Source organism: Schistocerca piceifrons, chromosome 3 (genome assembly GCF_021461385.2).
Source record: "Schistocerca piceifrons isolate TAMUIC-IGC-003096 chromosome 3, iqSchPice1.1, whole genome shotgun sequence".
NCBI classification, from domain to species: Eukaryota; Metazoa; Arthropoda; class Insecta; order Orthoptera; family Acrididae; genus Schistocerca; species Schistocerca piceifrons.
In genome coordinates this window covers 283594783-283620736 of record NC_060140.1, presented here as the reverse complement: position 1 = coordinate 283620736, position 25954 = coordinate 283594783, and the positions used below count along the sequence as shown (strand labels likewise).

General features: G+C 38.7%; 1 protein-coding gene across 1 annotated transcript in view; it reads right to left on the bottom strand.

Annotated features, from left to right (window-relative positions):
- LOC124789542 (tektin-3-like) overlaps positions 1 to 24702 on the bottom strand; it is a 113452-nt gene extending 88750 nt beyond the window's left edge. The window contains exons 1-3 of the mRNA XM_047256939.1: positions 24604 to 24702; positions 19360 to 19464; positions 18796 to 18941 (exon numbers count right to left, since the gene is read on the bottom strand). Of these exons, the coding sequence (XP_047112895.1) occupies positions 18796 to 18911 (116 nt within the window). The 5' untranslated portion in view covers positions 18912 to 18941; positions 19360 to 19464; positions 24604 to 24702. The remainder of the gene's footprint in view (positions 1 to 18795; positions 18942 to 19359; positions 19465 to 24603) is intronic.
- Between the last annotated feature and the right edge of the window lie 1252 nt (positions 24703 to 25954).

The window sequence follows — 25954 nt, the reverse complement described above, 5'->3', positions numbered from 1 at the left end:
AAAACCATCGTCAGATGCCAGTCCACAGTGATTCCGGTATCTGGACCTTATCTCGCAGTATACCACACACATCAGAAATGTACATGGCACAGACAACATTATTAAAGATTATCTTATCAGTTATATATCCATACAATAGACTTTGCACACATGGTGAGCAAACAGATGAAATGACACGAGCAATCCAGACAGTGGCCTCTGCATCAAACACCATCCACTTCCCTCATATACAGAACCATTGTTATGTGACATGTCGAAACACAGGATGCATCTGTTGATGCCTCTAGTGATGCAAAAGAGATATTCAACCTGCTATATAACTTGAGTCAAGCCGGTTTTAAGGCCACTGACAAATGCATATGTCCGAACATGAAACATGATTGCCGTCACTCAGTTCAGGCTTACATTCCCTGCCAATGGAGTAAGATTCGTTGCCATGCTTAACCCCACTTGGATACTTTCCAATCCCAAAATCATGCTTTAAGCATGTACACTTTAATATCGTCAGCCCCCTACCAGAATCAGATGGTTGTTGCTACATTATTTTGATGGTTGACACAACGACACGGTGAGTCAAAGCAGCACCTCTGTGCGACATATCAACTGAGGCCACTGCTTGTAAATTCATCCACCTGTGCACTGCGTGGTTCGGAAGCCCATAGCTCATTACCACTGATCACGGCTGTCAGTCTGGCCTCTTTAACGCCTTGTGCCACCTCTGCAAAATATCACACATGTGGACCACCGCTCATCACCCACACAGTAATGGCCTCATGGATAGGTGGCACAGAACTATGAAAGTGGCCCTGATGTGCAACAATGAATCCTGGATCAGGACCCTTCCATTGGTTCTATTTATGTACAGTGTACAAGGATCTGGTGCAGTCCAATTACATCATGTTGTGGGACGACTCCATATGGGCCACCTTGCACCCTCTGTACTCAGGCTAAAACAAAGTCATCAGCCGAAGGCCACAGACCTTCGACTTCCTACAAAGTGGTATACCAATGACTGTTTTCATCACCTGCCTAAAACCAGCATAGATAATACATGACAACTACACCTCGCCCCAGCCACTGACCAGGCTTTACTGGAGGTCAAGGATGACTGGCACGGGCCCTCTCCACCCCATTCTGCTATGGAATCCTTCAATAATACCATGGACAATGAAGCAACTTCCTTCACAAATGTTGTGCCCGCTGAGCTCATAGAAATGTCGTAGTGCTGCCTTTGCCACCCTCTTCAATTTGCACAATACCAACTATACACAGGGTGTATACGTGGACAAGAAAGAAAAATTCCCGGATTTCCCGGTTAAAAATACATTTTCTCCCGGGTGAGAACACGCTTTTTCTGTGTTAAGTGACAGTATATTTTCCCTTATCAATCCATTGAATGGTTAAGGTTTTATACACGGGCGCAGAATTTCCTGGCACTTCAGAAAACGAAAGTCAGAGAAAAAGACGCGTTTTGGAAATATCTATTATGTGCAGCAACATGAATGTTGTGTATTTTCATATTACGAAAGTATACATTGGAATTCCACCAAACACCGCATGTTACTTTCCGCATCATTGAAATCGAGACTGCGATGCGTTTCCGTAAGCCAGTCATAGCTCATGTCATGTGACCTTGGCAGCCGATGACAGCGGATATTCAGAGCATAGACACGTGATGTAGTCAGCCAACAGCAACATCACTGTTACGTAGCACAATCACACAAACATGTAAAGTTAATAGTTTAAATTAATATACATAGTGTTGCTACAAGAAAAGCAAAGCTTTCACATATAATATTGGCCTCTAAGGTTAATAAGCTACAAGAGAAGCTACGATTTCGCATTTAATGTTTATCTTTTTCCCGCGTGTTACACTTAAGATATATCACACAAATGTGCCAGTTAAATTTTTAATAATGACAAATGTCTGATCTTCAGGGTTCGAAATTCTTCTAAACGGCCCGTCATCACAGAGCCGATTTTTAAATGAGAGTCAAAAGCTCCGTGATTTAAGAAATTCATGGTACATTCTCGCACATAGTTCAACTTACGTAAAAGGATATTAACTTTGAAAGTAACGCTTTTCAAACCACCATTCACAATATTTTCCCGCGACCTATTAGAAATAGGTTCGTTTCAGCAGTTGCCAGAGAGCGCAGGTAACAGGCGTCACCGCGCTTGCGCAGCTACCATGACGCAGGAAGACCGTCAGTACGTACGTGTAAAAAATTGAAAGATTATACACTACGTCATAAAAGAAACAAGACATCAGAGGATACTCCAAGAGCATCGGAATTTCGTGAACCATAACTAAAATGTGCACATTTAAAGTGCACATTCATATGTCCAGATTCCCAATCAAGTAGATCTCGACCTGATATTAAGCTTTTCAGTGTGGTTTTCTGGATGTAAATTTTCTTGGAGCACCAGTATAGTATTCTATCATGTTTGGTTCTTTATTATGGCATAACGCCATACGTGCTAGAAGATGAAAACGTGACTTGAAATGCAGCGAACAGTTGAAACTAGCCAGTACTGTAGAATTAAACATTTCGTTTCAAATACATTGACTGCCTCTGCGGAAAAGGTTAATAAAAGTCAAACTTCTTTAGCAAACAGACAAAAATAGCTTCATTGTTCTGCAAGGTGATTAATGCTTGACAATCAGAAAGGAGCAAATAAAATAAAATCTGAAACTAATGACACATTTTAGTCTTCCGTAATTATGTGAATATACTTTAATGCAATTGATAGTTCCCGGCCACAGACATCTGTTTTGTTTTCATTTGACGTGAGAGTAAAAGAAGGGGAAACAGCAAAATCGCTAAATGTACACACGGATCACATGAAAACTATCCACTATAACTCAGATTGCTCTGCGCATCAGCCTCGGATCTACGATATTTGTGAACCGGGTCAATACTAAAAAATCGAATTTTCATAAATATGTTCATCTTGTAGTGCACATCTTTCTGAAAAGTCTGTAACATAAAATATATATGTTATTTGGTGTTAAGTGTGCCAAAGTGCAGTGCCACGCCTCTTCATAAAGCATTCTCCTATCGCACGTCACTATATTTCGCTCCGTGGAAATGAAACGGGTATATTTTTTACTGAATGCCATCAAACTATATTCAGGGCAGTGGAAGTTGAAATATCCTGTGGTGTCTCTCCTGCTCCCACTCGGTCGGTTTGACAGCCTGCACCTCTTTAAAAAAATTCTCGCAATTAATAGCGGTTGGGATTATTTGTAATCGGGAGAACCAGAACTCTTCAGAAAATTTGGGCTCTTTATTGCCTATTAGCTAATAACTTGCTGTTATGTGTGACATAAAATTAAATATAGGATACATAAAACCAATAAAGAAAAGAGACACATTTCTTCAATCCTTAGCTCCTAGCATTTTTTTCTCTCTATTCTTGCTACAGCTTTACATGGCATGCTTTCCATTCTGCGAAAGAATCTATTACTTCATCAAAGCTCGTCAAACGATACACTACATGAAAAATCGAAATGTAGTTACCAAATAATGAAAAAGCTGTTAACTCAATTACGGTACCCAAGACTGGTGTGGTTTCTCGATCAGATTACGTCTATTTTGTCACTGTCTGCTAGATAAAACAAAAGAGGCCTTTCTGACATTGGAGCAATTTTGTAAGACACACCAAACAAACATGACTGTTTTGGCACAAATGGCCATTTTTATAACACGACAGAATATAATACACGAAGTGCCAATATCAAATACCTATTAGGGCTACTACAAGCAAAATGCTTTATGTTAGGAAATAGTTTCACATTTCATTCATACGCTCCAGCTTCTTAAGCATTAGATCGAAAAGTGATATTACGAAATTTTTATATAAATTTGGAATTGTCTTATTCTTCCATAATTTGTGTGATGTCGCAGTTTCTTCCCCTTCCTCGTTCTAACAAACAATCTTGTCATCACCAATTCTGTAGCTGTTCCTGCCATTGTCAAAATTTGTTCGTCGATTAATTTCAGTAACCCTGCCAGAATCACAGATTTAGTTATCCCGCGATTGTTTTCCGGTTAGGCGTTCTTACGTGTTCGTACAACACGTTTTCCACGTTACTTCTAGAATTGAACTTAAGCGGCTGCTAGCCGGGACTTTACAACTGGTCCTTACTAGTGTAGCGACCTGGCCAAAAATTTTCTGTCAAAATTTCATTTTCTTGGGTACACCGAGAAGATAATACGTAATCTTTCTCACCTGTTATTTCTGTCAGTTGTTTATTTCCACTCTGGTAGTCTGAATCTATGGATTTCGCTAGTAATTATAACAACGCTGATCATTCACAAACCCAATCAACCACATAATCAGACAGCGATTGGCATTCATCCGTTCGGCTTTACTTCGCTCAGCTCATATAGCCCCGACCCCTTTCGTCTGCGGAAAGTTTATTTCTAGATGTGACGAGGATTCTCCTGACAGAGACATCACATACAGTCGCACACTATGCATGCATTCAAAAATCAACTTATGATTCATTCAGAAACCAACTTAAAATGTGTTCAAAAACCAACAGGGAAGCGTTTCAAAATAATCGATAGACAAACGTGCGCTGGATGCTAGGCGATTTGTGAAAAGTTTTTTTCCCCCTCCAGAATATGAATTTGGCACTCCCTTTTCCCGGTAGCATCTAGCTTCTTGCTGCGTCTTCTTGCACGCCCAATAGCCACATTCCGGTAGCCAGAAGCGGGAGAAACTACTGCTCAAACGCGACTCAACTGCGCATGCGCATGAGCCCGCTCGTAACTGCTAAAACGAATCTAACGTAAACAGCTGTGACTTCACGCTTATCGGAGATAATTTGTTGTTATGAAGCATTGCCTAGTCTTCCTAAAGCCTTTGACTTTTTGCTGTTGGCAGACCATTGCATGAGCACTGTGTGTCGTTGTATATGGCGCATTTCCTTTGCAATTTAAGTTATTTTCGGTTTTTTTTCTCTCGTTTATGTTTTATTGTTGAAGTATTATGCTGCAGTAGCGGGATACAGTAATATCCTTTGTTAGAGTATCGCTTCTTACCAGTCAAAATTACAAAAATTTAACTGAAAACTAAAACAATGAAAAATTCCCGGGTTTTTCCCTGTTTTCTCCCGGATGAAAAAAATTCCCGGGTTTTTCCCGGATCTCCCGGTTGTCCCGGGTCGTATACACCCTGTATACAGTATTCAGGCCAAACTCACATTTCGCTGAGAAAAGATGTGGCTGGTCATGTGCATCTGAACACATCAGCACTCATTGTCATCGTCCAGCAGATTCCCAGTGGGAGCTCTGTGGGGATATCGACCTGAACCAGTAAAGATAGTGTTTCACAGAATTTTGAAGTCTCAGAGATGTAACCCTTACATTCTGGCACTTCTCCACTCTCTGACTGAGAATGATCCTGATAGTGCCATAACTGTATCCACCTGGTTAACAAAAATCCATACATAACTGAAGAAAGGCCTGTTAATCTACAGGAGTATCAGTCTGGTGTGGTCCAAATTCTAGAAAGTTAATCTTTGAAGCTACTGTCACAGGTGACGCTTATCTAGAAATGTTGAACATGGTAATTCTGGCCTTACCGACATTTTTTGCCAATGAAGATTAGTGAATTCAACAGGATGGGGCTCCACCTCATTTTCAATTTAATTTGAAAGAATTCCTCAATTGCACATTCCCTTCGAGACAGATAGGACGAAGAGGAAATGTTGTGGAATATCCAGCTCAGATCACCAGATGTAACACTTTCAGACTTCTAACTTTAGAGTACTTCAAGAACACAGCATAAACTGCAAAACTACACCACCTTAAGTTACACCTTATGTATAAGAAACCAAAAACCTCTAACTTCTATCTGCTTTAATTAAAGAGATATTCAGTTTCAAAGAGTGTAAAGAGTATCTATGGACACGATATATGAGAAATGTTATCACTGCCATAAACTTTAAATTTTTGAAGTATAATTCCATTATCTACAGAATCATAGTCCATGGAAAGGACCCACAAAATGTTAACAGGATGAATTTATCTATTACCTCCATCAAGCAACAAGCATTTTTTTATGAGGCCATATATGGCTTCCTCTGTAAAGAGTCACTTTCTGAAACCAAAATTGAGAGTTAACAAGTTCGGCTTAGAAACTAAACTCAGCATTCTATTAAAGAATGCTCCCTCAGAAAAGAAAACTAGGGGAGACGGAGAAGGAAAAGAGTGGAACGGAAATGATATGTAATTAGATATTTACTTGCCTGCAGTTTAGATGGTTACAATCAGTACACAGTTAAGTCTGTCATGAAATGTGCTTGAGCTGTTGCTTAATTACAAATGACATTGGAGATGTGGTTATATCAAGTCAGAAAGAACACTATTTTGTAGTAGACACTGCAGGACACCTCTGTAAAACATATTAACAACAAATTATGTGTAGTGAAAATCTACTCATGAACAAACACATTTTATCATAGACATTGCACGCCACTTGTACAAAATATACTACCAACACCTTATGTGTAGTGCTAATCTACTTGCATTGATAATGACAGGAATTGCTTCTAGGACACCACACATATTAAGAGAAAAGCAGTCATCTGAAAAAGACACTGCTCTTACTCTTACACTACTCAGTTGCTGTCTTTATCTACTACTTAATAATAAGCATTTGTGTAAATTTACCGATTCCACACAAAAATGTTAGCTGTCTATATGCTGAAATAGTTAAAAACCTTTTTTAATATGAACATTCATGCTAACCAGAATTTACATCCCTGAGTCTTAACATTCTGACACATTATAGACGAGGTACTCTTTTACTTAGGTTTTACATATCAGAGGATGAATTGTACACAGAGATGCACAGAGTTACTTTTATTTCTAATATTGTGATTATGAATTTCATAGATCCCACTAAATTAACTCATATTATTAAACACAAATATTATGTAAATTACTAAGTGACCATCCCAGAACACAAAGCCTCAAAACCTGATATCAGTTGTAGGTTACTTATCTAATGGCTCCCAGGTGTATCAAGAATTTGAATTCCTATATTTTGTGTAATTACACTAGTCTTCTTTCTCAGCAATTTTCTGGTTTAATTTGGCATCTGGAGTCACCAGAAAGCAAGACCAAACATCAGCAGTGGAATCTCCTGGTAAAAATATGATAGTGTCTGCATACAGACATTGAGAAAGAGACTTAAAGTCATTGTTTGAAATGGAAAACAAACTTGTTCCATACAATGATGTAAATGGTCTGATAGCCTCTCTCAGAATGGAGCCTAATCCTGAAAACAGAAGACTTTTCACTGACTCCTGTACATTAAGCTTGAAAGCTGTTTTGTTTCACAACAGAATAGCATTGCCATCTGTTGCCTTATGTGACACTGTGAGTATGAAGGAGAGCTATAAAAATGTAAAATAGCTTCTTGAAAAATTAAATTATAAATCCCATCAATTGAAAGAGTCAGTGGAAGAGTGGGATAACTCCATTTTTTTCCACAAACAAATTTTGATGCAATCTCTGTTGGTCCATCATGGACAGGGGACATCAGCTGGCTGGTTAAGTAATTGTAAATGTCATTGAAGTTCACCAACAGCTGTGTAACTTAAGATGTTATTTTATTTTATTTTGAAGACTACCAGCTTCAGCATTTCACTATGCCATCTTCAGGCCCCATATGCATCTCTCCAAATAAACGAAAATGTCATATACAGCCATAAATCTCCGGATGTCATGAATTCAGTTGTTACACTAGTGCCTCATTCAAAGACTTGATAGATAAAGTTGCTATCGAGTCTTCGAATGAAGCACTAGGGCAACAACTGAATTCGTGACATCCAGAGATTTATTGCTCTATATGACATTTTCATTTATTTGGAGAGATGCATGTGGGGCCTGAAGATGGCATTGTGAAATGCTGAAACTGGTAGCCTTCCAACTAAAACAACATCTTAAGTTACATGGCTGTTGGTGAATTTCATTGACATTGATAATTTTTAAAGCTGTGTAAAGGGGAAAAACTTGTACTTCCTGCTTTTGTGCCTACGAAGTAACATTTAAACCCTTACTCAACCTGTATAAACAATAGCATTAAATTAGTTTTTTGTTCCTTCTGAAAAATGTGAGTTACCACTTCTTGCGATGAGGTCTTCAGTTGAAGATATGTGGCGAACTTAAGGTTACTGCTATCATACTTGGTTTGCAGTTAGGATATCCATGATGTTGCTTTCACAGCACAAATGAAAAATCTGGACCGATAAGAAAATGCTGGAGCCTGGGTAAAAGAATATACAGTATACTGCCTTAGTTCCCCAAGCTAAAATGTTATTGGCACCTTTACAAGTAAAGCTAAGACTGCAGAAGAATTTAGTGAAGCTTTCATGTATTTAAAGACAAAATTCCCACATCTTAGTGATCCTAAGATTGAAGAGGGACTCTTCATTGGACTGTAAATTCAAGAACAGTTCAAGGATGAAACACATAATAGGGTAACTGAAGGGAAAGAGAAAGCAACTAGGGAAGTATTCTACATTGCTGTTCACAATTTCTTGGGAAATGAAACAGCTGACACTTACAGTCTAGCTGTTAAAGAACTTCTGAGAACATACCAAGAGTTAGGTGGTAATAGGTCACTCATCCACTTTTTGGACTCACATCTTGACTTCTTTCCAAGCAATTGTGGCACTGCAAGTGATGAGTTCAGAGGGCACTTTCATCAAGACTTTCCAGCAATGGAAAGAAGGTATCAGAGCAAGTGAAACTCATCTGTGCTTACCAACTACTGATGGAATGTCATGAGAAATGCTAAAGAAGTAGACTACAAATGAAAATGGAAAAAAAACAGAAATGCTCAAGTGAATAATTAAATTGGTAAGAGATCAAAGGGAGAAGTTCCAGAAGTTCCATATATATTTCAACAAAGGGCTATCAAAAATTTCTGGTGTCATATTCTTGTTCTTCAACCTCAATCTGGTTGGATTTCACTATATTTGTAAAGGATAGAGATGGCTTTAATTTTTTTGTACACCAGTGTTATTGTTTGAATTTAAAATGCTCCCATAATGTCTCATTAATATGTATACTCTTATGTTAAAAAGTTCAACACACTAAGAAAAGTATCACAGTTAGCAACTGCCTGTTTGTGTTGAGGCAGTGTAACTGATGGCATGCAAATACCCAGACTTTATTCATCCAGTATTTGGGAATGACAGCACTTCGTAACTTCCAAACAAACTTCACTCACAACTTCAAAACTTCAATGGTTTATTGCTGACCCCATCCCCATACACACACATACACACAAAATGATCAAAAGAGAAAAGTTGATTGTTTACTACATTTTTCTGTTCATGCAGTAATACTTCCATCCATGACATTTTATTTTATTACTTCTTGACTTCCAACTCTATTTGCAGACAGTATCCACATGTACCGCAGCATATATCTGTAAAACTATATCAGTGTATGAAAAATGGGTCAGGTGATATGTCATACATATTTGGATGCATGAAAAACTAACTTCTGCTTAAAATGGCACGCAGTAAAATATCAACACCAGGCATGATGTTCTAATTTATTACTTCTTTACCACAAGCTCTATTTGGAACAAACGTTTCAGCCAGTATCTACATATATATCACTGAATGCACCTACAAAATAACATCACTCTATGACGCATAGTTCAGGAAATATGATATCATAAACATTTAAATGCAAAAGTAAATTAGTTTTTGATTGAAACAGACCACAGATCACCCAAACTTTATTCTTCAAGTGTTTCATAATGAGAACACTTACCATCTTCCAAAAAACTTTAAGTATAATTTCAAACCTTTTCCATACTTTCTCACTTGAATGCTTAATATCAAATATCTGACACATTAATTCATTTGTAAAATTAAACACTTTAAATTTTTTTATACAAGGGACTTCGTTTTTTTAAAGAATCACAGTTTACTGATCAGAGATTAAATGACATGCGAGTACAAGACTTTCAGAGTCCCAGGAGAAGATTCTGCAAAGTGCTCTCTTTTCCTTGTGCCTCCCCCTTTTTTCTGATTGCTTTGATGCAATTTACCGCAAGTTACTCTCCTGTGGCAACATTCTCATATCACAATGGCATTTACAACCAACATCCTGAATTATTTGTTGGATACATTACAAAATCATTTTCTCCTATAATTTTTGGCCTCTGACCAATGGAAATTATTCCCTGATGTCTTAACATGTGCCCTATCAGCACATATTTGTTTGCTCATCAACTGTGTGGAAGACCTCGTTTCTTATCTTATCAGTCCACTTAATTTTCAACAACATTCTATAGTACCACATCTCAAATACTTCAAATTTTCTTTTCCAGTTTCCCATACTCTATGATTCACATCCATACAATGCTGTGCTCCAAATGCTGATTCTCAGAAATTAATTCCTCAAAATTAAAGCCTATTGCTGTAGCAAGAACAAACACCATTTATGGACCATAGTAGAGTAGAGTGGGGTAAGATTGCATGGTGGGTAAGACTGTGCAAGGCTTGCATCTCGGTTTTAGTAATGCAGCGGCTGGCTACTCTGTAGGGCACGAAATAGCCTCTGTGGCTGACCCTTTATTGCCGTAGTTTGATCGTTGTCCTGGTGTTAATAGCTGCGCAATGCGGTAAGAACTGTTTTACGTTATTTTCATATAACATTTCATGTTCCAGAAATAAGCTATAACTCAGGCAATAATGGGATCATCAATTTTAACTTTATTCCATTGTGTACTATGATGAATTGTCAGCCTTGTGGTATATTAACACATCTATATTCCTACAAAGCGTTTCCATGTGCAGTAAAAGCTGCAGTGTCGTAGTGCGGGGCAAGTTTACGTGTTGCAGGTGGGGCAAAACTGCACAGTGCGTAATCTTACCCCATGCATTATAATTATCAGCTTTTTCATAGACCTAGAAATATCTATGAACGTTGAGGTGGATATTATACATTCACAAGGATTCCTCTAAGAATCCTTTTTTTACATTTTAGCGTCTACAAAAGCAAAACCAAACAGAAACCATGTGCTCCAGAAATGCTGGAAGCTGCAAAAGAGGGCTTGAAAAATGGCAAGTCTAAACGACAAATAGCGAGGGAGCTTGGAATAAGTGAAGCTGCCCTCAGAAATCACCTTAAAGAGGTACGAGGCCCTTGCAAGTATACTTTTACCACCATATTTTTTATTTTGGAAAGTTTTGCCTAAGTAGGGATAAGCTTAAAATTAATACTCCCACCCCCACTTTTTTCAGGGTTCTGGGGTAAACAAACTGGAAAGATTCGGAAGAACTTTTAATGATGAACAGGAACTGGATCTCGTTGAACACTGAGGATCTTTGGACAAATGTTATTATGGTATGACTCTGAAAGATTTCAGAACATTAGTTCATGACTACTCTGAGAGGAATAACATAAAAACAAAATTTGACAAAAACACTAAGATGGCTGGAAAGGACTGGGCTTATGATTTCCTGCAGAGACAAAACCTTAGCCTTCGGATCCCACAGAAAACTAGTTTCGGACATGTGATGGAGTTCAACTAACAGCAAACGAGCATCTTCTTTGATAATCTTTCATCGCTGATGGAGAGATATAAATCTGAACCTCATCGCATATATAACATGGATGAGTCAGGAATTACAACTGTTCCTAACAAAGTTCCGAAAGTGATTGCAACATGCGGCAAGAAGCACATAGGCAAAATAGCATCTGCAGAAAGAGGTCAACTGATAACGGTTGTATGTTGTATGCGAGCTGGGGGGAGTTACATCCCTCCAGGAATAATATTTACTTGGAAGAGGATGAAGAGAGTTTGAAGAACGGTGCCACTCCTGGGTCACTAATAATGTGTTCGGGCACTGGATACATCAACTCAGGTTTGTATCTCACATGGCTACAACATTTTGAAAAACATACACAGCCAACAGAAGATAATCCAGTCTTGTTAATTTTGGACAATCACTCGTCACCTTTGAATCTGAACGCCATTCTTTACTGCAGGGACCATAACATTCACGTGCTTACCATTCCTCCACACAGCAGCCACAAAATGCAGCCACTGGATCGCTGCTTTTTCAAGCCACTGAAGGACTTTAATTCACAGGAATGAGACCAGTGGCTCATTAACCACCCTGGATATGTAATTACGCAAGAATGTATTGCTGAATTGTTTGGAAATGCTTAACAAAGGACGGCCACAATGACGAAGGCAACAATGGCGTTCAATATATGTGGCATTTATCCAATCGATCGTCACATATTCACCGAGGAAGATTTCCTGCCTTCGACTGTTACAGACCAAAGTGACAAATTTAATGATGCATCCACAGTTGAAATTGGATCCCTCCAGAGCCAAAGTTCAGAGACATCTACAAATGAACCACAACCAGGACCAAGTACCTATGTTTCCCCAAAAGAAATAATTCCTTTGCCAAGAAGAAAAGATTGCCAAAAAAGACAGAAGACAGGAAAGAAGTCAGAAATAGGATCTGGAACCCCATTCAAGAAGCAACTGGAATCCCAATCAACAGAACAAGAAATAAAGAAACGAAAGAGCAAACTGTTTGACTCTGATCAAGCAAACAAAAAGAAAGCAAAGCAAAATTTAAATACGTCTAGGGAAAATTCACAAACTTTTCACTGTCCAGGCTGTACTGAAAAATACAATAATCCACCAACAGAAGACGGGATCAATGTCTCAAGTGGAAAGAGTGGTGGCATGAATCCTGCTCTTGTGCTGAAGGTTCTGGACACTTCATTTATGATCTCTGTTAAAAAGATTTTTGTCCGACAGGAATATTTTTGCATGTTTTTGATGACAGGCCCAGATTTGTTCATTAGGTCAAATATTGTACCAACAGTAACTGTTATATGATGAGAAACAAGGTATATTACATTTATGTACACTATAAATTAAATAAAAGACAAAGAACTAAATGACACATATGTTTTTCTCATTTGATAATTATGTGCAAATTTACCCCACTAGAAACGCACTCTTACCCCACGGTTGGGTAAGACTGCACATTTGCATTACTTTTTTTACTAAGTGTGAATTACAGTTTAAATTGTTTCTATGACTTTCGGACTCTGTCATATAACAGGCAAAATTCAGATGAAATGCCAGTTAAAATATAATTGTAATTTGTGACGTTTCCTTCAGTATATCGCTATTTAAACCTTAAGTGCACACTCTTGCCCCACTTTACTCTACTTTACAGAGCAACATAAGATACAATGTAGGACAAGTTGTGTGTAGCACTGAACACATTGACTGGACAACAGTAATACACTTTACAGAATAGGCCAACCACTCATTTGTGATCACTTAAATAATACTGTTTCTTCGGTGGCTCACCAGAGCACACTAGGGAGCCTACCCAGGTGGCCTCTATAAGCAGGACTGTGAACTGATGGATGCCTGATCTCTGAAATTGTGCATGTCATGAGTGAAGGTACTTCATCTATGTTTGATACTAGTAGACTTCCTTTAGTGAGGAATGCCCTCTTTCCGCCAGTGCTAGTCTGCTTCTTATATCCTCCTTGTTTCATCTGTAATTTATTATGTAAAGGGCACCTAGACAGTTTGGGTTATATGGAACAATTCATCAATTATTTATGCAGAATTTAAAATTTTCTTTCATATGTGTAACTGCAACCAAGCTATAGGGGTGGAACCCAGCATGAGTTCTTGCAGTGCCTATGTGACTAACCGGCCTGTCCCTTCAGTATGAACGTGGTTCTTTCTGGTAAAAGCAACTAACAGGGTATGCTTTCAGTTTTCTGCTGAATGCACTAAGACTGCCCATGCTGTGGACTAGCCAATAGGGAGGCATGAGAAAGGGATCGTGTGGTTGCTACTGGTCATGGATTGCCAGTGGTGGTACAGAGCAGACGCTCTTGGTTTCTAGCTTTCAGGCATAGCAGATAGCCTTGTGCTGCCTGCCTTCATCTCTCTCTGACTAGCCCCCATTACTTCATGAGCCATCTTTCTCTCTTCTTCTTTATTTCCATATTTCACTAACATTCACACTGGCGAATGCCCCTATAGTTCAGCCTGGATGAACCCTTCTTTATTCCATAATTTCAGAATATGCCATGAGTTTCCTTTATTAACTCTTTCATTTCAAACTGCCTCCCATCCAGTGCCCCCACTCTCCCATCCTAGACACAGGCCATCTCTACACCAGGTGCGGTCCATACCTTTATTTTCCTTCCAAGGTAGCAAAGTTCCTTCACTTTGTATACTATGTTGCCCCCAGTTTAATGTAAAGTGTTATCATTTTCTGCTACTCTTCATAACTTTTGTCTCTCTTTCATTTCCTTTCAGTCAATATTCTGTGCTCATTAAGCTGTTTATACCATTAATAAGTCCTGTAATTCTCCCTCATCCAGTGTCTTGGGACCCAGCTGGATAATAAGTCAAATTATGTCAACACGTAAATAAGCTACTCAGGAAACCAACTGGTTTGTTTTAGTCTTAAAAGTACCTCGCTGTGTTGATTTAAATACAACTCAGTTTGTCTATTCTGCATATTTTCACTCCCTGTTGTCTTATGAAATAATCTTCTGGGGAAATGCACCTAAAGTATGTAAAATATTTATTTGGCAGAAATATGAATGTTATGTAAAACAGATGACTACAGAGGCATGTTTAATGATCTTGAAATTCTTATGCTTGCTTCCCAGTACACTTACTCAGTAATAGTTTTTTTGTTGATAATCAGTATTCAGTTTCCGCTGAATTGTGATTTTCACTATCACAATACTAGACTTTACCTCCTCTTCTAGGGTTCAGACTGGAGTTACGTATTTTGATACTACGCTATTCAACAAGCTCCCATGTCACATAAAGCAGGAAATGCTTTGCTATAAAATGTTAAGCTACAAATACAAGAAAAACATCTTTAAAAAATAAATAAGTAAAATAACATCTTTTCCTCTACTTTACTTGCTTACATGAGCCTACATTAATGAGTATAGTAACAGTTTATTGTTAATACAACTTACAGGTTTAATTTCTAAGAGCATGCTTCTGTTGCCTTAGTGTACACCTTGACCCATTCCACACTCTTTCAATGAAATACAATGAATGAATGAATGAACTTGACTGACTTGGCATTTATTATTCTTTGGAACTTGACTTCCTCTTTCTTATACCTAGGAAAGTTCTAGCAGAATGACACACTCCAATGCAACCTCTTTATATTCACTTCACCCAAGGCTTGTTGTATCAGTTAAATAGTAATACTGTCTTCACATCAGGGAATGGTGAAAGGTGGGATAACTCTGCTGGAAGTGCAGATGGATGACACAGACATTTCAACATGTGTAACATCACACACGTCTGGTGAGGATGCCTACAGCTGGAACAAGGCCGATATTATGGACCGGTCACATGAGCTTCCATGGTGAGCCTCTGCCTCAGTTGCTGCTATTCAACCCACCTCTGCAAGTGGACCCTGCAGCACTGGCAGTTTACTGTGTGCTTCATGCAATAGATCCTGAAGCTCTGGTTTCCACCAAATCTTGCCTATATGGAACTTTGATTATGAAATATATGTTATCTGGCTAAGTTGCGTTTGGACTTTACTCTTCTGCTCTGTTGTAGAATTATGGAATATGTTTTATGCTCAAAAATTATGGAAGTTTTTAAAAATGAAAATTTCTTCCATAAAAATCAACATAGAATCAACAAACAGAGATCTTGTGAAACTCAGCACACTCTGTTCCTCCAAGAGATCCAAAGTGCAGTAGACAACGGCGCTCAGGTTGATGCCATGTTCCTTGACTTCATGAAGGCATTTGACACCATCCCACATCCCCATTTCAGACCAGATTTGCAACTGGATTCAAGACTTTCTTGCAGACAGAACTCAACAAGTCACTTTTAACACACCAAAATTGACAAATGTAAATGTAATATGCACAGTACCTCAAAGAAATGTGATAGGGCCATTAGTGTTTACGATGTGCATAAATGATCTAGCAGAAAGTGGCAAATGCTCTTTAAGACTGTTCACAGATGATGCAACTGCCTATAAGAAAGTAGCAATACCAGAAGACAGTATCGATGTGCAGAGTGGCCTGTAGAGGATTGAGGAATGATGCAGGCTCTGGCAGTTGGCCATAAACATAAATAAATGCAATATATTGTGAATACATAGGAAAAGAAATTCACTACAGCAGAGCTACACTACTGATGACAAATTGCTGGAAACTCTATCTACCATTAAATATCTAGAAGCAACTAACCACAGTGACCTTAAGTGGAATGACCGCATAAAGCAAACAGTAGGAAAAACAAATGCCAGACTGTGATTCATAAGAAGAATCTTACGTAAATACAATCATCCATGAAGGAAATGGCATACAAGGTGCTTGTTTGACAGACTCTTGAGCACTGTTTATGTATCTGTGATCCTTACCAGGTATGACTGATGAAAAAGAGAAAGAGAAGATCCAACGAAGAGCCATGCATTTTGTCACAGGATCATTTAAATGGAATGACAACTTTACAGAGGAGTTCAACATACTCCAGTAGCAGACGTTACAAGAGAGATGTTGAGCATCAAGGACAATTATACCATTAAAATTTTGAGAGCTCCTTCTGGGAAGAGTTGCACAACATATTACTTCCTTACAACACGTGCAATGACCATGTTGAGAAAATTCGAGAAATTAGGCTAATACAGAAGCTTACTGACAACCATTCCTTCCAAGTGCTATTTGTGAGTAGAACAGGAAAGGGGGTATCAGTCAGTAGTACCAGAAGTATTCTCCGCCACACATCTTTAGGTGGCTTGAAGACTGTGATGTAAATGTAGATGTAGATGTATAATGATCTCTGGATAATTTCCATTGTAGTTTAGATGAATACATCAGCAACAACTCTTTCTGCTTTGTTTACAGACTAATTGACTAATAATGTTGTTGTTACAGAAATCACTTAATGTGAAATTACTTAATGTTCAATAAACATTGTGGGCCAAAGCAAAGGTTACAACACATCCCATACTAAAACAGGTCTCCTGTCCAATCTGGTGATCTGCAGACACAAGAAATCTCTTTCCCAATATGCTGAAGGTCTTAGTTCTTCACAAACTGACATTATCCTCCAAATGTAGTCACAAACAGATATCTTGTGCCATATCCACACACACCTGTGATTATCCTACAAACCAAGCAAACCACCTGCAAGGAATCATTCTTTCATTACTCAGTATCATTGCAGATGAACACCAAAGCTTGGACTACTTATCATCATGCCCAGAAATGAGGAACCTCCTACATACAATTCCTTTTTTCTTATTTGAATGTGAATGAATCATAAAACTGTATTTAAAGGTCTTGCTATATTTGCTGTTGATTTCAGAGCTACAATCTTCAGGCTCCTCTATGGTAACCTAGGATTCATCCATATAACTGCCGTAATACACCTCAACAGACTGCACAATCAAATTGATGTTCACAACAATGGATTCCTTCCTTCCTGTCTATACTGAATATGTTTTTTAATGTTTTCTTTTTTTTACATAATGTATCACTGTTAGTAATGTGCTTTCAGCCCTTGACCACAGTTTCTGAGCCAGATAAGAGTTCTCTTTACCTGTGGCAATATACTTTAATCCCAAAAGTTATTCACATTTCTCCTTCTGTTATTATAGGTTATCTCTCTTGAGCTGACTGCAATGTATTGCAGTCAGCTCAAGACAGACAACCCATAACAGCAGATGTCAACAGCTGCTGCAGAAGTTGGCCACACAAACAAACATAACATTTCTCCTTGTTTCTTTTCACTTGTAATTAAAGTGAAGTAATTTTTTTTATTTACTACACAAATCTTCTCCCTTGATCTTCCTATAAATGCTCTCCAACTACAATGAACTCACTGGTTATGAATGACATACATTGTTTTTTTTTATTTTTTTCTCTGGACATATCAATGTAGGTTCATATGGTTACACCTCTACAAAAATGAAGGTAACACTTATTTGTCAGCATGTAAATGAACACTTTTTGAGGTAGAAGTGTCCATTTACCTCTTGCTGAAACAGTGGAAACTGGAATGAGGCAGACAGACAAACAAATGAGGTGGCATATGGACTGTTTAAATGATCCAAAAGCACTAAATTTAATATCTGTTTCTTCATCTCTAAGTCATGCTTCAGTTATTCCTGTCACAACAGGTAGAAAGTCAGGAATTATTCTGGATTTCAAGTAGTACTAATGATCATTTGTTATTTTCACATTCATTAAAAATATATTATTTTCTATGTACTAAGAAGCAATGACACATCATTACATGCAAGTTCTCTCACAAGCCAATAATCAATTTTTTTAAATGTCTGTTCTGAATACAGAAAATTTTATTCCAAGCACTGCTATTCTTGCACAAGGTTATGAATTGAAGCTTCAGTTCCTGTACTGCCACTAGTAAGTGTGCCTGCCTGTCAAAGCAACACATAGAAGTGTAAGCTCATTCCACACTTTTGCTCACAAAAGGAACATAAGCTCAAAATGCCCATTTATGCACAAATTGCAATAATTCATCCAGCAGGGAACAGAAACAATGGCAGAAGCTGCTGCATAAGGTATAATAATAAATACCAGCACTACAATTTCACTAATTTCGTTTTTTATTCAGCAAAAAAGGGAGCAGAAATGGTGTCTAAAGTTCTATAAATGAACTAGTGCATTATGTTTACAAAAAGCATCAAATGATGAAGATCACAGCAGTAGGTTTTCGTCAAGCCCTTACAATGGGATAAGCTCCACATTTTCATACCCAAGGGTTGGTCGCCAGGGCTGTGAACGAGTTGTCTGGTAAAATTGTCCAACTCGTGTTGGACCAAGCACTCCTTTAACATCTTCCATGATGAATAGAAGCAGATGTTTTCCTTACACCTTCAATTTATTGGACAACAGTAAAGATTAAGCACCAAGCCATATCAGTTATGCAAAGTCATCACAGAAAGTAAGAGAAAATATAACCAATCTCTCAAATGATATCCATTGAGATAGACTGTGGTCAAATAAATACAACACTCCTCTACTACTTATAATTAACAAATTTTAAGAAATGTTTGTTGTGGATGAAATTATTCTATATCACATGAAAAGATAACAAAAGTGAGCATAGAGAATTCGTAAGTCCTAGAAGTATAGAGAATTCGTAAGTCCTAGAAGTATATAGAAAAATGTATTATGCAGATTAAAAATAACACACATATCAATTATGAATTCAGTTCTGGAAACTTGAATTCGCTGATATTTCTATTGCAGATTGACATAGCTACGTCTAACACAAATCTTTCACACTTACCAATTGCTGCAATGTTTGCATTGCCATTCATTGTATTAATCAACATCTCCTTCTGTCACACTTACTTGTGACAGTGCCTTGCTAGCCTTCTCATACTGTCTCTCCCTAGAAATCGAATGGAAATCATTAAATGGAAGTTTTGTGTATCTTCTGTAAGGTAATGGTATTAGTATGAAAAATTTTAATTATTTATCAATTCATAATCCCAATACTAGAAGTTACAATGATTTCTATGTGGACTGCGTGTCACTAGCCAGGGTTCAGAATGGAGTTTTACAATCTGGGGGCAAAGTCTATTGAAATTGCCAGTACACACCAGGCAGGAAATGGAAAATTGTCAGATGTTCAAACCAGATAAGACCCAAGTCAAGAGGTGTAAGCATAAATCTACTCAAGTTCCACCTTAACTTCACATGGAGCTCAAACTAAGGCCCACAACTTCTTAGCCCTGATCATGTTGTGCAGAATTTCTGCTGAATACTCCCCAATACCCTCAGATAATACCCCTATTGATGGATAAGTAACAGTGTATATAATTTGATGTCAAGAGGTGAAAATCCGAAGTCCACAGCACAGTAATAATGAATTCCATTTACCTGCACAAGTTCCATGAGTTGCTACATTTACAAATGTTGTTCAACCATTCTAAAATCCCCAGCACATTTGAACAGCATCAAAGGGAGTGAAAATTCTTGGCAGGACATCCTCTTTAATCATAACAGGTATAATCATTGATTATATCTGCCCACACGTTGACCGACACTCTGTGTTGATGGCTCTTCACAACTGTAGCATAGGAATTCTCATTGCCCTAAACACGACTATTGCAACTATTTAGCGTTCCATCTCTGATGAAACAGGCTTCATCTGCTGAAAGTATTAGGGGCGTTCATTCAATAAGTAATGCAACTTTTTTTTTTTCTCAGCCAATTTTGGTTGAAAAATGTAGAACGTTTTGTTGGATGTCATGTAATATTCCTGCTTCAGCCCCTATAGGTCCATGAAGTTCTGATAGATGGTAGCACTATACATAGCCTTCAAAATGACATCTGTAACTGAGGTGTGTTCCAAGCTGAGAGCTATCATCAAGTTTCTTTTGGAGGAAAACCAGAGCATCACAGATGTTTGTAGACACATGTCAAATGTTTATGAAGAAAAGCATGATAAGTCAGAAACCGGTCCGGTCTCTCACATGCCAGCCGGCTGCACACAACTGTGACTTGTGCAATGTTGGAACATGTGGACACTCTCATTTAACATGATCAACCAATCACAATCAAACAACTCACTGCACAACTGGACATCTCTGTTAGTAGAGCTGAAACACTCATCCACCAGTTGGGGTACTCGAAGGAGTGTGCTACTTGAGTTCTTCGTCGCCTAACAGAAAACCATAAAAAGCAACAAAGGACGATCTGCTTGAGCATTACGAGACTGATGGTGACAATTTTATTGATGCAGCATGACAATGGCTCTGACACTGACCAGGAGAGCAGTACCATGCGGGCCTGCAGGCCCTCCCGTAAGGTGGCATACAGTCGTTGCACTGAATGTAGATTATGTTGAAAAATAGGTGTTTTAGCCAAACGAGTGGGGGATAATATGGTGTACTGGAATCCCCTAATAAAAGCAAGTTGCTTTTAGAAAAAAAAAATGTTCCATTACTTATTGAATATAGCCCATCATAGGCCTGCACAGGAAAGTGAAGATCAACTGTAGGGTGCTGTAAGAACCATTGACTGAATATGACATGAGATCCAAAGTTCGTAGGGGTCAAAGCATGTACTTTCTGTGGATGGTAGGGGTGTAGTTACATTTTCCACAGAACTGGCCACAAAGCACTCTGCAAAATATTCATTTCACATGCAACTGATGTACTAATTGCAGGCACCTCATCCACTTGGGCAAGCATTGCATCTTCTGAGTTGGAACCTGTGAGTTGTCCATCATCCTTGGTTGTTGTGCTGTGGTACCAACTGCCCTGTTTCACTTAATTGTTGGAATGGCCTTGGAGACATGGTGTGAGCTGGATGTCTTTCACAAGGATGTTTGCTATAACCTTCTATACAATCTTACCATTTCTCTGCTGCTTCCATTTGCTTGCCCATACACAGAAATCATGTCTGCAAGTTCCATTAATAGGTACAACTCCATTTGGTTAGGGCTGATCGTCTTAAGTATTTCAACTTGTAAACACTCAAGCAGTCTACTACAGTACATACACTGTACACCATGTGGGTACACAATATGCTGTCTGCACTGGATTAATTGAGTTATCATCCAAGCCTCCAAAACTAAGCTCTCATCAGGGTTGCCTACCCTACGATCTTAGCATGAACAATACTGATGCATGTACACCACTATTAGAGGTATCAGAATGATTTTTGCTTATAACTTTCGACTAGGCCGCCTCCAGACCAGGATTCTTTACCTCAAACTGATAAAATTACCCTTCTCCAGCATCCCTGAAAAGTTCTAACATTACCATAGAATCACTCTCAAAGCTGTCTCCAAACTGAAGGCTAATTTGAACACCAAAGTGCTTTACTTAGTATTGTACTATTGGAGGTTGGACAAACAAGAAATACATACAGCGAAGAAAAAAAACATTAAAAATAGCTTCTGAGTAAAGATAAAGAAAGGTGTTACAAAAAACCAATGATATATGAATATAATGCTGGCCACACATAAAACTAAAGATGGATCTTAGCTCCCAACCAATCACAAATAAATTATACTTTTCAAGAAAGTAGAGAGGAAACAGGAATTAAGACTGCAATAAAATGACTTATGGTAATGACTTAGTACATTTAGACAGATAAGTGTATCTCAGCACAACAGTGACTAAAGTAACAAAGGTTTGATATGATGGATCTGTAAAAGAGAAGAACTTGATCAAGTTTTCATGTCAATTTCATGAATTTCATTTTTCAGAGTTCCACATTACTGAAACCAAACATAATACACTGAAGTGCCAAAGAAACCGGTATAGGCATACATATGAAAATACACAGATGTGTAAACAGGCAGAATACGACACTGTGGTCAGCGACAACTACATCACACAACAAGTGTCTGGCACAGTTGTTAAGCAATTACAGCTGCTACACTGGCAGGTTAGCAAGATTTAAATGAGTATGAATGCGATGTTAGAATCGGCACATGAGAAATTGGACACAGCATCTCCAAGGTAGTAATGAAGTGGGGATTTTACCGTACGACTATTTCACGAGTGTACCATGAGTATCAGGCATCCAGTAACACATCGCTGTGGCCGGAAAAATATCTTGCAAGAACGGGACCAACGATAACCGAAGAGAACCGTTCAATGTGACAGAACTACAACCCTTCCGCAAATTGCTGCAGATTTCAATGCTGGGCCATCAACAAGTGTCAAAGTGTGAACCATTCAACGAAACATCATCAATATGGGCTTTCGGAGACAAAGGCCCACTTGTGTATTCTTGATAACAGCACAACACAAAGTTTTACATCTTGCCTGGACCTGTCAACACCAACATTTGACTGTCGATGACTGGAAACATGTTGCCTCATCAGACAAGTCTCGTTTCAAATTGTATTGAGCAGATGGGTGTGTACGGGTATGTAGACAACCTCATGAATCCATGGATCTGCATGTCAGCAAGGGACTGTTCAAGCTGGTGGAGGTTCCATAATGGTGTGGGGCATGTGCAGTTGGAGCGATATGTAACTCTCGATATGTCTAGATATGACTCTGACGGGTGACATGTACGTAAGCAGTCTGTCTGGTCACCTGCATCCATTCATGTCCACTGTGCATTCCGACGGACTTGGGAAATTCCAGCATTCCACATGTCCAGAACTGATACAGAGTGGACCGGCCGGGATGGCCGAGCGGTTCTAGGTGCTACAGTCTGGAACCGCATGACCGCTACGGTTGCAGGTTCGAATCCTGCCTCGGGCATGGATGTGTGTGATGTCCTTAGGTTAGTTAGGTTTAAGTAGTTCTAAGTTCTAGGGGACTGATGACCTCAGAAGTTAAGTCCCATAGTGCTCAGAGCCATTTGAACCATTTTTGATACAGAGTGGCTCCAGGAACAATCTTCTGACTTTAAACCCTTCTGCTAGACACCAAACTCCCCAGACATGAACATTATTGAGTTATTGAGCGTATCTGGGAAGCCTTGCATCATGCTGTTCGGAAGAGGTTTCCCCCACTCCCCCTTGTACTCTTACAGATTTATGGAGAGGTCTGTAGGAATCATGGTGTCAATTCCATCCACAACAACTTCAGACATTAGTCGACGCCATGCCACATTGCGTTGTAGTACTTCCGCGTGCTCGCGGGGGCCCTACACAATATTAGGCAGGTGTACCAGTTTCTTTGACTCTTTATTGTATATGCACTAAGCTCTTCCAAGGGTACTTCTTCCTGCCACTCTTAATGAATCTGAGTGTTACCATGGAGCATGGTGATTAGTGGCAATGCAATGGACTTGTATTCAGAGAACAGCAAATCAAATCCTCATTAGCTACCCAGATTCAGGTTTTCTAAAATTTCTCTACACTGTTTAAAGCAAATGCTGGGTGGCTCATTCATAACATTATGGTCAAATTCCTTCCTGCTTCTTTGACAATCTGAGCTTGTGCCTTGTCTCTAAGGATCTTACTGTCAACAGGATACTAAATCACAATTTTCTTTCCTTTTGTGCATTACCAATGTTTTAAACGCTAATGGGAAGTTAAATCCCACAGGAAGAAAAACGACCCTCAGAGTATGAAAGAGAACATAATTGCAGAAGTGTGCACAACAGTATTCAGCAAATAAAAACAAAATCCTAAGGCAACATAAATGTCATGTGTAATTACTTCTGAACAGACAAGCAACATCGGTTAAGGAATAAGATAAGCAAGAGTAGCCACTATGTTCCCATATAACTATACACTCTCATACACTCACACTTGGCTACAGTGACACTGACTGCAACAGATTATGTTCCGGGGTAAGAGGGGGTGGGTTTTACTGTCTGTTCACGATTTAGGGAGATTTACAAAATATATTTTCTATTTTCTTTGTCTACATTCAACGTCCATGTCAACAGTCTCCCCACAACCGCGACCATCATAAATATAAGTCACTGTCAACCCCAGTTTTAACATGCCACTTCCTAAAATTTTAAAAATAATAACAGTGAAATGTAGGAAATGTTGTAGTATAATAACAATTTGTTCATATAAGTGATTAAACTTCATTAAAGAAACCTTGTGATTGATGTTCCAGGGAGTTTGTTGGTGGGAAACACACACCAGCCAATCATGGTTCTGTCTCAAGCATCACGTGCCCACTGTGTGGGCTGTTTTTCAGGTGCATGTAGAGTATTGACAAGCAAGTCTGGCTGCACACCAGAAACACTACCCCTGCCAATGCAATCTGTCAGTCAATAAAATTTTTAATGTATAGAAAAAAGCATTTGTCCAAAAATGTGGGAAGCAAATGGGTCATGTAGCTGATTCTAGAACTCTAATAGCAACACATCCCCTCAATTTTGAGAACATCATGGCTTGCTTACACAAAATAAAATCAAATTACACACTTGCCATTACAGGGAGGATACTCAAACTTGGAAAAAAATTCCCTGAGAATTCCAAGTGGGAGGAGGAAGAGGGGTGCAGCATACCACAGTAATGACTTTTCTTTCCTCTCAGTTGAGCTACATACCAACTATAAGCAACAGATTAACTGCAGTATTTAAACACTGATGATTTATGTGGGACAATATTCATATAATTAACACACTTTGAGGCATTAAGTATTTTAAGACCTGTCAAACGATTGAAAATCTTGGAGGGAAAAATGACAATATTATGAAAATTATATATTGTTACTCACCATCCATCAGAGATGTTGCGTTGCAGACAGACACTGTTAAAGACTATTAAACAAGTAAGCTTTTGGCCAGAAGGCTTTCTTCTGAATTAGACAACATACACACACACACATTCATGGAAATGCAGCTCACCTACACATGACCACTGTATCCAGCTGCCGAAGCCAGATAGTGAATTGCATTTTAAAATCTGTGATTTATAAAACCCAATGAAATTAAATTTCAATGCTAGGTTAAAAATGTACAATTCCCTGAGATTTTACGAAATTCTTGAAATTCCCTGATTTCTCCAAGTAAAATGTAATTGCCTGAGAATTCCAGGTTGTCCAAAAGAGTTGCCACCCTGCATTATCATATTTCACTTAGCACTGCAATTGTGAATGCTGATCTGCTGAGAATGACTATGCAAGCTTTCAAATAAGTGGGAGGGGGGGGTGGGGGTGGGGAGCAGGTACAGTTTATTCCAGGCATTTCTGCCTGTGTTCGGTTTAGTCAGTTTTCCTATTATTTTTTCTTAGTGGAAAGTCTTGCTTTTCTGTCTTACTGAACTTTCAGTAGTTTGAAGGTTCTACTCGTGGACTCACAAACTGTGTCGCATTTGTTGCTGGCACTAAATTTGGTCAGCTTGTGACTGACTGCCTTTACCTGCATGGAATGTTTTTTGCAGCCAGTCAGGCAACTAGTCCATCTGCTCATGTGGGCTATCCATCAGGCAAGCAACTCAA